The sequence below is a fragment of the Syngnathoides biaculeatus genome, chromosome 6 (assembly GCF_019802595.1).
Source record: "Syngnathoides biaculeatus isolate LvHL_M chromosome 6, ASM1980259v1, whole genome shotgun sequence".
Lineage (NCBI taxonomy): Eukaryota > Metazoa > Chordata > Actinopteri > Syngnathiformes > Syngnathidae > Syngnathoides > Syngnathoides biaculeatus.
In genome coordinates, this window is record NC_084645.1 from 12,346,142 (window position 1) to 12,360,950 (window position 14,809).

At 38.8% G+C, this 14,809-nt stretch overlaps 1 protein-coding gene across 3 annotated transcripts in view; it reads right to left on the reverse strand.

The window, feature by feature from the left end:
- Window positions 1-14,809, reverse strand: part of banp (BTG3 associated nuclear protein) — a 75,521-nt gene that overhangs the window by 58,598 nt on the left and 2,114 nt on the right. For all 3 annotated transcript variants that reach the window (XM_061822034.1, XM_061822035.1, XM_061822036.1), the window contains exons 2-8: window positions 12,453-12,531; window positions 9,461-9,573; window positions 9,151-9,350; window positions 6,581-6,661; window positions 5,696-5,868; window positions 4,225-4,464; window positions 2,964-3,122 (exon numbers count right to left, since the gene is read on the reverse strand). In XM_061822034.1, coding sequence (XP_061678018.1) covers window positions 2,964-3,122; window positions 4,225-4,464; window positions 5,696-5,868; window positions 6,581-6,661; window positions 9,151-9,350; window positions 9,461-9,573; window positions 12,453-12,522 — 1,036 coding nt within the window. In that variant the 5' untranslated portion in view covers window positions 12,523-12,531. The remainder of the gene's footprint in view (window positions 1-2,963; window positions 3,123-4,224; window positions 4,465-5,695; window positions 5,869-6,580; window positions 6,662-9,150; window positions 9,351-9,460; window positions 9,574-12,452; window positions 12,532-14,809) is intronic.

Consider the following 14,809-nt stretch of genomic DNA (forward strand, 5'->3'; position numbering starts at 1 on the left):
CAGTAGCCTCATATGGCTGAGTGGATCTGTCAAATGACTCACTACAGCACCACATGCCCCAATTATCAAGAAATAGCAACAAAAGGAGGTTATAAGGTCTGCACCACACTCCATAAAATAAAGAAAATCATACCAATGGAATGTTTAAAAAAATCTAAAATTAAAAAAAAGTATCAATAAATACTGTTTTTTAAGAGTTCTCATTAAACGTTTATCACTGTCAGCACTAAGAATGAATAACAAGCTATTTGGAAAACTAGCCTTCTCACACTTAGGGTGTATTCACACTGTTTGGTAATGGCCACCAAACCCAATCCAATTGAAAATCTTTTGGGTAAGCTGAAATCTGCCATTGAGGAAAAGAACTCCGCAAAGGTTCACAAGCTTGAACACATTGCAAAGGCAGTGGGAGAAAATACCACCTAAGAGCAAAAAGCTTCAACATGGGTACATGGTCGCTGTCATCACTTCCAAAGGGTATGTAACCAAATATTGAGTTGGCTGTCAATATTGCTGCTGTTTTGTTTCTTTTTTTTTTTCTTCGAAATTACATGAAAATGAAAGAAAAAAATCTTTGTTAAATAAATGAACCTTCAATTAAAGGATCTTGATTATACCTTTATATGTTTGGTACATTTGAATATATTAAGATTATGGAAAAAAATGAAGGTGCACCAATAATGGTGAGCATGACTATGCATATTATGAAAGGTAATCATCATTAATAATTGGTAAGGAATGACCACATTACAATAATGGTGATTGCATGACATGTAAAATTGCTTGACCAAGTGTTCCATTCCATTGGCCACTTTTCAAACATGCCAATTGAGTACAAGTTGAACTAACTTGGGCACGCATCAGCACACCTGTATGAACCAAATTTATGAGACTCCTGTACGAACCAAATGTATGAGACTTTAGATGGCAAGTGGGCCAAAGCACTTTACAGATGCCATAGTATGGCAACGGTCTGAGACAATTCGGTTCAGCTCAGTTCAATTCAATTCGCTTCATTTCTCCCCCAGAGGCAATTTAACAGGAGATAACAGAATCTTAAAGGGCCACTGTCATGAAATGCATATTAATGAAAAAATGGCAGCCGACATGGATCTATGTGTTTTTTTTCCACCACAAAACATGATTTTGACGTATACAGCTTTTTGTAATTCCCGCCATGAAAATCCTCTCAAGGGATTTGTTTTTAAGAAGAAGCAGGAAGTAAAGTAAAGGACAGCACCGCCCTCAAGTGGACTAATTTGTTTCCATTAGATTTGCTTCCGGGAGGGTAGCTCGTGAAAAGCCACCTCGGCACTAAAAATGACCCACACTGGCTGAGGTGCCGCGTTCGCCGGTCACAGCTTCGGCGAATGGTGCACGTCGGGCAGCGGCGGCTCAGAAGAACAAAGCTGACAATGCCCCACTCAGCCGCGTGCGACGACAACGCAGTAAAGCGCCCTAGCTCGACGGTGTTGTTCATTGCGTACTCCGCGATGAACAACCCGCTAAAGCAGCACGGCTCGGCTCCATTATAAGCCACCTCAGCGCCGAAAATGAGCCACACCAGCCGGCTGCGATGACCCGCTATAACTCATCTCCACCGTGGAGATTGATCGGACAGGGAGGCGGTTTGGCCGTTATCACATATTATCTGAATATGGCTCGAAGCAATAATGTAATATTGCCCTGGTACCTTCACTCGGTTGTGTGGTGTTCTCCTTTTCGAAAAGAGCTTCCGTGTCAGAAAGGGTGTGGTTTTCCCCCATTGTAGGGTGCACCGCGTGTTTTCATTGGCGCATGTCCGGGTGACATCACAGATAGAGGATGCAGCCAATATGGCGACCACTTGGATGTCGTAAAATGACACTTCTGCAACTTCCCGCATGGATGACGCACTCTCCACTCACATTTATTTTATCGTATAGACATTGAAGTGAATAATGTTATATGCAGTTTTCATTACAATATCTATTTTAGAATGTTTATAGGCATGACACTTGACCTTTAAAGCACGTACAAAACACATAATTGCGGACACACACACACACTTTACAAAATTTTTAATTCAGGGAATTTTGAAGTGCATTTTGCTTTCTGTGTATATGAGTCTGAAATGAGTAGCTGAAGAGCCCTGATGGCAAATTTCATTTTCCTCCTCTGTGTCCTGCAGCCTGGACAATGGAGTGTAAGTCCAAAGGAAAGGACTCAAACTCGGGACACAGATCATGAGAAGAGACCTCTAAAATCCTGCCTGCTAATTTTGTTGTCTGTTTTTGGCTTTTTCCACACAGGTAAAGGAAGCTATTTTTTTTCTTTGATAAATGAAATTACTTTTTAAAAACAACATTTAAAGTTCACTCGGGTGATGATTTTCTAACATTCGCATGTGTTTGATGACCTTAAATATTAATGTGGGGTTACTATGCAAAAATATAAAAATCTGAGAAAGGGGCCAATACTTTTTCATGGCACTGTTGGCTCTAAGTACAATTTAGGATGATAAATGTCTAGCTTTACTGGGTGACCACAAACTGGTACTTTCATGGTCCTCTACAGACCAAACTAGTCAAATGAATAATGGAACAGGTTATGGGTGAGGTGCTCGTCTCCATTCAGAGAACAGGCAATGCACCTTTGAGCAAAGCAACTTTGTTACTCTTCACCTCATGTAATACTAGTGAAAATTTCAAAACTGATATACACTTGCTAAAAATAAAATAAAATCTGTTAATGTCCTCAGGAATTATGCATAAGAATTCCATAATAATAGGTTCATGTTAATAATTGCGTATTACAATGTATCAGCTTCAGAGACCCCATGGCCCAATGACACAGCAAAAGTCACTGTTATGTCAGTTAACTTTAGTCCAAGGTGTTGTGTAACAATGTCATCTGTTTTTAAATAACTCCCAGTTTTAATGCAGAATAGAACAAATGTTTTTCATGTAATCTATATATATTACCTGAGCCTGAGCCACGAGGTGTGCGTTTGGAGAAGCTCTTGACAGCCAAACTCTGACCACGCTGTTTGCGTCTCCAGGCAGTGCGACACTTTGAGTCAATGCTCTGCTTAATGCGATACCAATCAGACTCTGAGATGCCAAATTTGTGGAACAAGTGGCCTACAGAGAAGAAGGTCTTCGATCATTGCATAGTACACACACTTGAATATTGCCTAAAAATGCAAAAAAAAAAAAAAAGAACTATATGGCAGTGATATTAAATACGATTAAAAATAATTCTTATATTCACATATACTGTATTAACAATAGGAAGGTCGTGAATGCCAACTTTGTTACAGCCTCACAAATAAAGGGCATTAGAACTGACACATTCTTAAACCTTTTCAAAAGTGTTGAATGATCCAAAGGAGCAATTTAATTAAAACAGAGGGCATTTTTTTTTCCTACTACTTCACCTTCGAGTGTCATCGCAGTCGTATTACACATAACTCCCTCTGTAAAACAAGTTTGGATGAGATTTCAGCTATAGGTGGCCTCCCTAATGAACTGTTCATAGGATTCAAATCTCAATTCTACCATTTCAAAACTGGGGGGGAGACCCTTTCCCAGCAGGCGGAACACGTTCAGACAGGAAGGGCAGGTGTGGTTTCATTCAATTTAAAAAAAAAAAAATTTTTTTAGAAACACCAAGTGAGTCACTCAACTGGGTACGCTCCAGTTCTGGCATACCGTTTCACCCTCTCACTAATCTGACGTACAGTAAAGGTTATACGCATGTGCAAAATTCTGTATGTAGCTACAGGATTCAAATAGGAATTATAGGCCTCACTGAATTAAACATGACTCTTTTCAGGTCATTCCTCCAGACATGTGCTTGTCATTTAGAGTCTGGTATGTTATAAAATGTGTTGCACATTAACGCTTGTGTGCAATGATGAATGCATGTTGCTGTAACCCACCATGGGAATAGAGACTCTACCCTATTTTTGTGTTCAATTAAATGCTGCTTTGTAATGGCAAGAGGGTAAAACATGGGAAGTTCTCGTAGAGTTCATTAACTGATTCAAAGGGCTAAGGATTTAATTCCTGGCTGAGTGAAGGTTTATGTGCATTACTTTGATATATCATGAGCTCTACACAAATCATGCAATGGTGGTGTGGAAAAAACTACACTGACACACAGGTCACTGTAAAGTCATTGAATAGTAGCACAAGGATGTCTTACAAAACTGAACAAAATCAAGCAAGTGGCAGGACTTACAGCGAATGCCATAAATCATGAGCGGATCCAGCTGCTTCTTGCCATGTTTACCCTGTCCAGAGAGGTTTGACATGGCTTGGACCTCCCGATGGAAAAGGTAGTCCAGCAGCGTGAGAGCCATTTTTTCTGCTGTGCGGCAGTTTGATGAGATATGGAGCATGTCGGCTGGCGAGACTGGACAACGAACACGCATCTCCGGGTTACTCTCATCACCTAACCATGTGCCCCCAGGGTAGTCTTCTGAAAAATATAAAGAAGATTTCATTCAAACCACAGACATACAGCTCTCATTAAGGAACCCTGAAAAAATAAAATCATTCATTGTATAAAAATGTATTCCGTCCACTCAAAAAGCTAAACTGATGACAAATGATGACAAAAAAAACTAAACTGATAAGCGTATGTGCATGAAGCACAACTTATATAATACAACAGCACCCTCGTGTGGTAAACATGAGAAGTAACAAGTCAGGGCAAGACTGTTGAAAAGTATAAATACAAAGGCCACGATAAAAAACATACACATTAGTATGACAGACTGAAAGCCAATCAGTGGTGTCCTTGCAAAGTTAATGAAAACGTTCAAATACTGTTCTCAAAGTGAGACAGCAAAGAATATGAATATTTCATCTTCTAGTGATTCATATATTAAAGCAATCTGGAGGAGTTTCAAGGTGTAGAGAGCAAGGACCCAATCTGAAAACGAACATCGGTGATCGCCAATCTCTTAGATGGGACTGCATCAATAGTCATCATTCATTTCTAGCTGATATAACCACATGAGCTCAGGATTACTTTGGCAAAATGTTGACTATAACTACACTTAGTAGTTACAGCCACAAATGCCAGGTAAAACACAACTGAGTCCAGACATCCTGTCGACTATACTTCCCAGCCTCTGAGACATCTGGTCACTTCAGAGTGGAAACTTCTTTTGTCGTTAAACAAATCCATAATTCAGGTCTTTTTTGGGGGAAATTGAAGTCATGTGGTCCAAAATAAAAATGAAAAAGACCATCCTGGCTGTTACCAACAACCCTAAAGGCCAAGGTCTGTCATGGGATAGAATTGCGTTTGGTCAGTGCCTTTGGCAAAGGTAACTTGTTCTTCAATAAAATATAATAATACAAAGTTCATTTTGATTTTTGTTCAATTAATCAGATATTTCTCTGGTTTGATAATATGGTCCTCTTAACCTGAGTTGATATGAATGGCACTGCAAGTACAATCTGCATTACAAAATAGTTCGACTGTATCCAGCCCACCATATATAAGCACGAGTATAACCTGAAAGGAAAAACAGAATACAAGAATGGCCGCACTTTTGTTGATTTGTGATGACTGAAACCACAATTTTTTTAATATCAAAACATCAGTTTATGAATGCCTGTATGTAAATGAAAATAATGCACTATATGCTCTATACAGGTATATGCATTTTTGTTGCCATGGTGAAGCTGTGACTTCTTACCCTCTGAGTTGAGAGTAATGAGTGTAACATTTTGTCCATTTTGTGCATTGTTGGGATGACCACCATTGGAAACAGAGTCACTAGCCTCAGAGCCACTCTCCACTTCTTCCTGACTCTCCTCAGGGCCTGGTACCTTCACCAGGATTGTGTTTTGGCGCCTTTTAGCCACCGTACTAAAAAAGTTAAAAAAAATGAAAAAAATAAAAAATAATAAAGAGAGACACTTCTAGTAAGGCAAGTCAGACACATATTGTAAATAAACTAAAAAAATTCAAATATACATCCACTCTTTTATACCATTCGTCCTTACTAGGGTCACATGCACTCGTCAGCCTATCCTACCTATCCCAGCTGACTTTGGGCGAGAAGAAGAGTAGACCCTGGACTGAATGCCAGGGAATAGCGGGGCGAACATGAGTTATAAATATGAGGATTTAAATTCCTCTAAATAATGATTATGACACACTTCTTTCGATTTCTGACCACCACGAAAAACAGGTGCTGAGTTAAACTACATTTGCTAAAAATATGGTAACTTGGACATTAATGACCTCAACTACAAAAAAATTACACCAGTCAAAGTCTTGTGAACTTTACTGTATAACTGACACTAAACATCATACATCTCAGAAGTTGGCAAAATGTTCTCGAAAATTATGCCTTTCAGGTCACACAAAAACTTGGAATAACTAAGACAAAATGGTGTGGTGATATATCACTATAATAAAAATTGTCATGTCAGAACTGTTGTCTCGTCACAAATTAAGAATTATTTTTTTGTTTATACTATGGATTGGGAGGGGTTAAAATTAGATGCTCCAAGTGCGATATTGCATGCAACTTCTTAGAGGTTTCCAAAGCATTTTAAGACTACGAGCAACTGACTTGCTGAGCAGATTTTCCAGGGAAGGATCTTCCTGCTTCATGGATTCGCTGCTCACAATCACATTTGTTTGCGGAACAACACTAGGTGGAAAGTGGAGAAATCAGTATTAAGTTAATACATTTGAAATCTCCATCTACAAACCCAACTCCAATGATGTTCGGACATTGTGTTACATAAAAACAAAATCTGATTTGCAATTCATGTTCAACCTATATTTAATTGAATACACTACAAACACATTTTATCCTCAAACAGATAAACTATTATTTTTAGCAAATAATTATATATTCTGAATTTTATTACTGCAACACGTTCCAAAAAAAGCTGGGACGGGGTGATGTTTACCACTGTGTGTTACATCACCTTTTCTTTCAACAACATTCAAAATACATTTGAGAACTGAGGACACTAATTGTTGAAGCTTGGTAAGTTGAACTATTTCCTGTTCTTGATTGATGCACAGCATCAGCTGTTCAACAGTCCAGGGTCACGTTGTTGTATTTTAACCTTCGTAATGCGCCACACATTTTCAATGAGAGACAGGTGTGGACTGCGGTGGTACCCGCATTCTTTTAATATGAAGCCACACTGTTCTAGCAAGTGCAGAATGTGATTTGGCAGTCTTGCTGAAATAAGCAGGGGCAACCATGAAAAAGACATTGCATAGACGGCACCGTATGTTTCTCCAAAACTTGTATGTACATTTCAGCATTAATGTTGCCTTCATAGTTTACCATATCATTCCACATAATTTACCAGTCGATCTCCATTCCTACCCTCACATATGGTCACAAGCTGTGAGTCATGATCGGAAGGACGAGATCCCATATACAAGCGGCCGAAATGAGTTTCCTCCGCAAAGTGTCCAGCCTCTCCCAAAGAGATAAGGTGAGAAGCGCAATCATCTGGGAGGGGCTCAGTGTCAAGCCGCTGCTCCTCCGCATCGAGAAGAGCCATATGAGGTGGCTGGGGCATCTGATCCAGATGCCTCTACGACACCTCCCTGGTGAGGTGTTCTGAGCATGTACCACTAGAAAAAAACAGGACACGCTGGGGACCATGTCTCATGGCTGGCCTAGGAAGGCCTCGGGATCCCTCTGGAAGAGCTGGATGAAGTGGCTGAGGAAAGGGAAGTCTGGCCATCCCTGCTAAATCTATAGAGCCCGCAACCTGACCCCGGAAAAGTGATAGAATAGGTGTGTCAAACTAATTTTTCTCACAGGCCACATTGTTGCTCCAGTCTCCCTCCCTCGCCGTTATGACTGTGCAACAATACAAATATTTAACCATCTTATCGTATTTACATCATCAATTTATGATCAACTTTTGGAACCAGAAATCAAGGGTAATGTGTTTTTCAGCTATTCATGTTTGGTAACGCAAAAATTCTTGTAATATCTCAACTTTATCATTTGTGATGCGTGACAATTTGAAATTTTTGTAGAAATTTTTACAAGAATAATTGAAATTGACACTCGAGATGTGGCTTCGCGGGCCAAATAAAATCATGTGGTCGGCCGGAACTGGCCCCCGGGCCTTGAATTTGAAACCTGTGCAGTAGAAGATGGATGGATGGATGGATGGTGCCTTCACAGATCCGTAAATTACCCATGGCGTTGGTACTAACTCAGCCCAATAGTATCACAGATGCTGGCTTTTGTACTTTGTGTCCATAACAGTCCTGATGGTTCTTTTCCTCTTTGGCCCGGAAGACACAAAATCCACGATTTCCAAAAACAATTTAAAATGTGGACTCGTCAGACCACAGAACACTTTTACACTTTTCATCAGTCAATCTTGGATGAGCTTAGGCCAAGATGCCGGCAAGATTTCTGGATGTTCTTGATAAATGGTTTTTGCTTTGCATAGTAGAGTTGTAGATGTAGATCCGAAGTGTATATACACAGGTTTTCTTAAGTGTTCCTGAGCCCATGTGGTGATATCCTTTAGACATTGATGTTTGATGCATTGCTGTCTGAGGGATCGAAGGTCACAGGCATTCAATGCTGGTTTTCATCCTTTCAGCTCAGATGCAACAATTTCTCCAGATTCTCTGCACTTTTGATGATAAAATATGGACCGCAGATGATGAAAATCCTAAATTCTTTGCAATGTTACATTGAGGAACATTGTCTAACTGTTCGACTATTTTCTGGGGAACATCTCCCCAGCTTTGTGAATGACTGAGTAATTCAGGAAAGTTCCTTTTATACCCAATCATGGCAGACACTAGTTCTCAATTAGCCTATTCATCTGGGGGTTATTCCAAACGTGTTTGATGAGGATTCCTCAACTTTCTCGTTTTTTTTTTTTTTTTTTTTTTTTGCCACATCCAAGCTTTTTGGAACGGGTTGCAGTATAAAATTCGAAGTTAACCATTATTTGGCAAAAATGTTTGAAGATTATCTTGTCCTTGTAGTGTGTTCACATAAATATGGGTTGAATGATTTTCAAATCGTTGTATTCTGTTTTTATTTAGCGCAACGTCCCACTTTCATTGGAATTCGGTTTGTAAAATGAATGGGACCTAATTCAAAAGATGTGCATTCAGCAAACCAATGATGCTCACCATCGCACTTTGTTCCAAGTCTGAGTCGCCCCCTGGGGTGACCCAGCAACCATAGGAACCTGGATGGAATTCTTGGCACAAGGCACTATACTATCCAGCTTTTGTGCTAGAGTCTTACATGTGGCGTCCAGAGCCTGCAGCTTGGATTCAATTCCTTCCAATCGCTGGCCGACTGAAGCAGTGAATGAGACCATCAGATTCTGAGAAGGTTGTTCCAATATAAATGCGTTAGCAGATCCCAAATGTAAAAACAAACCATGTAAAAATAAGAGTGCTTTGAACTTTCTCCATTGTAGAAAAGCTTTAATACCTTAATGTAACTTATGTCCTGGTTGTTGCTGCTGTTTTCTTGGCTGCTGCTGAATTTTCTCTTTTTCTTCTGAGGACTCGCCTCATTTTGTCCTTGATTGTCCAGCATGTTTGCTGTGATAGAAAAATATACATTTGAACATAATTAACAAACACAGAACGAAACAAAACAATGTCCCGATTGATCCCAATTTTCAATTAGGTGATTTTCTGCTGTTCGGAGAGGGGTAAAAAAATGTTTTGTTTATTTTCCAACATTTTAAATGCCACAAAGTGACAACCCAAAGGTACAAAGATTATTCTATTAGCCAGTTGCGCCATGCTCGTTAAGAACATGGAGACAACACTGACTACACAGCCTCAGTGCAAACTGCAAGAAACTACTCGGAAATGTAATTACAAACTGCTATCTCCAATGCCTAATATAAAGCTGCCTCACTGAATCCCGTCGACAGAGAAGATTAAACATGTTAGCAACTGTGGCAAATTTAAATGACTTGAAATTGAAGTTAAACAAGTGTGAATTATTTTGTGACAAGCAAGCTTGTGTTCAAAAATTCAGTTTTCCATTTAGTAGATGAGTGGAGTCGTGATGTATACCCTCAGGTCTATAGCTACATGGATGGTCATGACAGCCTTAATACACTAATTTACTAACAATGTAAATGTATTTTTTTACCATGCCCTTGAAGCAATCCCTATACTATGTTCAAGATTACATGCCACTCCACCGAAACAGTGCTTTTGGCATCCCCAAGAAATTAAATGCCGAAATGAACCATACAATTAATTAAAATATTAAACACTCAACTTTCCTAGAGGCCCCGTAGCTCAGTGGTTAGAGCACTGACTTGGTAAACCAAGGGTTGTGGTTTCTTATCCCACTGGGGCCTCCACTCCCTGAGGGTTGCATCAGGAAGGGCATCCGGCATAAAAAAATTGTGCCAAACATATATATATGCGCTGTGGCGACCCCGAAACGGACAAGCTGAAAGAGAAACACACACTTGTCTTTTCTATTTTTTTTGCTTAAAAAAATTGTTTTTAAGCACTATTTCAAATGTCTGAGTTGTACCAATACACATTTTGAGTTCAAGATGTGGATTGTAACATCAAATCCAGAGAGAAACAGAAAGAATTTTAAGCATGTATGTTTCGTATAATACATACACCAAAATAAAAACATACGCACACACGCAAGCATGCACACACATACATGTGGGTAGAGTAGCTACCCACATTTCATTTTAGTCTATTTAAATCGGAGTAAACCTCTCCCGTTTCAGGTCAGTCAGGATCACCAAAATTAGGAGCCAACCCAGCTATCTTCAGGCAGGAGCCAGGGTACACCCTGAACTAGTTGCCAGCCAATCACCAGGCAAGAGTCAAACAAGAATCGCAGTCACAATAACACTTAAGGGCAATTTAAAGTCTCCAATAAACGCATGTTTTTTGGGATGTGGAGTGCCCAGAGAAAAGACACACAGGCAGTGTGCAACCTCCACACAGGCGGTCCTCAGAACTGTGAGGCCAAGCCTCTAACCATATTATATATATATATATATATATATATAATATATATATACATACATACATATATATATATACATACATATATATATACATACATATATATATACATACATACATATATATATACATACATATATATAACATACATACATATATATATATATATATACATACATATATATATATATATATACATACATATATATATATATATATATCATACATATATATATATATACATACATAATATATATATATACATACATATATATATATATATATTATATATATATATATATATATATATATATATATATATACACACACAGTGGTACCTGGACTTCTGAAAATTAATTTGTTCTGAAAGTCATAATGTGACATTTTCATAAGTAAATGTAAAGTAAATGGACTTTTTACATGTAAATAGCCAAATCTGTTCTAAGGCCTCAACTCCAGACAAAAATAAGCATTCAAAGTACATAATGTAAAGAATAATGAAATTAGGTTCATTTGGCTTTTGTGCTGGGCGACTATGGGCAGAAAAGGGTGAGTGACAAGCAGAAGCATCGTGGGGGATGGATGAGGTGGCAAACGTATGACAGCCGAGAGAAAACATACATATGAATAAACACGCACACAACTTAATTCCACTAAAGTTTCCTGTGGCTCATAGTGAAGAAAGATGGATAAACATACAAAAAAACGCATACGAAAAACTCACTAAAAATTGTACTTTACCAATGTGTATTAGCTTGTGACAGTATCTGAAAGAGCTAGCATGATCCGGTGACAATCGAGTGTCTAAGGGAAATGAAAAGTGTCATGGGGAAAGATTGACGTTCCCCCTACTCAGTGGGATGCCATGAAGATGCTACGGCGATACCCAAAGAGAGAGCAACTCTATCGGGCCACACAAACTAGATACAGGATGGAAATTTACGGGCTGCTAATAAAGCGCCTGTTTTTTCCTTTCGTATCTTGCAATTTTCCTTTGTAACTAGAGACAATATTTTTCCGAGGTGTTTCGTATAGTGAATTTTTCGTTACCACAGTTAAGAGGACCCAGGTCCAATCCCGGACCTGCCTGCGTGGGTTTTCTCCAGGCACTCTGGTTTCCACCCACATCCCAAAAATGTGCGACATTAATTGGACATTCTAAATTGCCCCTAGGTGTGATTGTGGCTGTTTGTCTCGATGTGCCCTGCGATTGGCCGGCAACCAGTTCAGGCTGTACCCCGCTTCATGCCCGTTGACAGCTTGAATAGGCTCCAGCACTCCCACAAGCCCCGTGAGGATACGCGACTAAGAAAATAGATGGATGAATATATATGTATATATGTATTACTGAGGTATCACATTCGTATCAGCAAATCCTTAATATCAAAGACTGATGCAAAAAATAAATGGAGTGGGGGAATCAGGACATTCCTAATCTTTTCATGTCGCTCCCAATGACTTACCTGTACGGCCCTCTGTGTTAAAGTCTTCCACTGTTATTTGTACAATTTCTTCCAATTCTTCTTCGGACATACCTCAGAGCTAGAATAAGATGATATTAGATTTTATCACACAGACAGACCATTTAGTACATTTATATACTGTAATAGTGGGACATTGAAGAAAATATATGACAATTTCAAAAAGGCATATTTTATATACACAGTTTATACTTACAGTATATACATAACGTACACAAACATACACAAACATAAAAACAAACACGTTTGCGTGTGTGCGTGAATGTGTATGTGTGTGTGTACGGAAGTGTATTGCATTCACTTGGATTTAAAAAATCCTGTTTTTCTGGATAATTTTTGGAGGGCTTAGTTTTTTTTAATATTTTTTTCTGTTTTTCTGGCTAATTTTTTTTTGTCCTGTTTTAATGACCATTTTTTCCCCTTGTTTTTCCAGATTCATTTTTTTTAACCTGTTTTTCTAATTTTCTTTCTCACTTGTTTTTTTTTTTTTTCCCCGAGTTATTTATTGGGACGCATCAAACTCACACGAAAACCTGGGATTTGCAAGTGGCTCTTTGCAGACTTTGTTGTAATCAACGTGACTGTCTTTTTTAGTTAGATCAATTTTATTTTTGTATGGGTTTAAGACACTGGGAGATTATATTTCTCTATATGTGTGCATAATTTTTTCTTTTCTTTTTTTTCCAAATTAGGTTGTAAAAATTTCAGGAATCCAGGTGAAATTTTGAAACTTTCCATGGAAGTAGATGAAAATCAAAGGAAATAAACTAAACTAATAAACACTCCCTAATTTAGCAAGTATTTCATCTGTGACACTTAATGCAGACAAATCTCCCCCCCCCCCCCAATTTTTTTTTAAATCAGGAAAATACTGCAACAATTCATATTTTTTTAGACAAAAACAAAGTAATAAAATGATGTGGGGGAAAAAAAAAGTTTGTGCAGCATGAATTAAAGCTGACCACCAGAAGGTAGCAGACACAAGCGAACGTTTTACAACTACCATCAGCAGTGTTGGACCTGGATGACTTGAATGAACGAAGGTTCATGAAGTACTTCATATTTTGTGAGAACGTAAAGTGTAAAGTTAATTTTCGAACAAAAAATAATTTTCTCTTAAGAGTGCCAGGTTTTATTCGGGACTTCCAGTACATACCTGTCCAAACATGCCACGTATGAACATTTACATGTCGACAGATAAACATTGGATTTGGCACCCGATTCAGTGTGGCCACAGCCACCATTAATTGGAGACACTTTGCAAGTGCAAGGTGCATTCAGGGACACTTCGTAAGAGGGAATATATTCATCAGTGGTTCATTTGTCATATATTACAGTACATGACTGGAAAAACAAATTACCAGTAAATGTCTTATTTACATCAAAATGCTGGAGGTAAAATTCTGGACAAGACAGTCAAAATAAATGTGCAATTTATTTTCTAATATAAAAAATAAATGTAATAATTTTGTTATTAAAGGTAGCTAGAGCTGTGAGGAATAAAAAGTTATCACTGTCCTTTTATCATCATCAAGTTTCTGTTTGCACATAAAAGATAAATGTCCCATCTTTGTTTTATTTCGTCCCAAAAAATAAATAAATAAAACGTAGTCACTCAGCAATAAAAGGATGCCAGTAATCTGGTAATGCTCTTATTTTTTTCAGAGGATAAATAGCATATGCCTGTGAATGTTTTGTGCCTGTCTACATTTGATGGTACATGGGTTAATTATCCATTGCTTCAAGAGTTCTGAAACTGCAACTATCTATGCTAATCACTAGCATGCCAATGACGTTTCCCCATCCTATGTTAGCATTAAGCTAGTGGGGTCTTTATTTAGGCAGATGATGGGCTATTTTAAGTACAGTAACTTGTAATTCTTTGATTTATGTCTTGTTTAAAGGGGAAGGTCCCTCATTGAAAATAATGTATCAGATGGATCAGGGGGGCTCAATGCGTCGATCGCGAGGCAGTTTCAGTTGATCGCGATGGCGTGTCGAGAAAAAAAAAAGAGCAGCCAGGCCTGGGGATGGGGCTCAGAGGCAAGCACCGAGTGGTCGGGCCTGCACCCATGGGGCTCAGCTGCCACTGTGGCAGGGAAGGAATCTAAGCTTAGTGTGTAAGGTCGAGAAGTTCCAACTAGATATAGACAGGCTCACCTCCACACAGCTTGTGCTCTGGTACCAATCCTCTTGAGAAAGGTTGGACTCTCTTCCACTCTGGAGTTGCACATGGTGAGAGGCACTGAGCAGGTGTGGGTATGCTTATTGCCCCCCCCCCTTTCCCCTCCCCTCCTGTCCACTTGGGGTTCACCCAAGTGGACAGGAGGAAAGCCTAC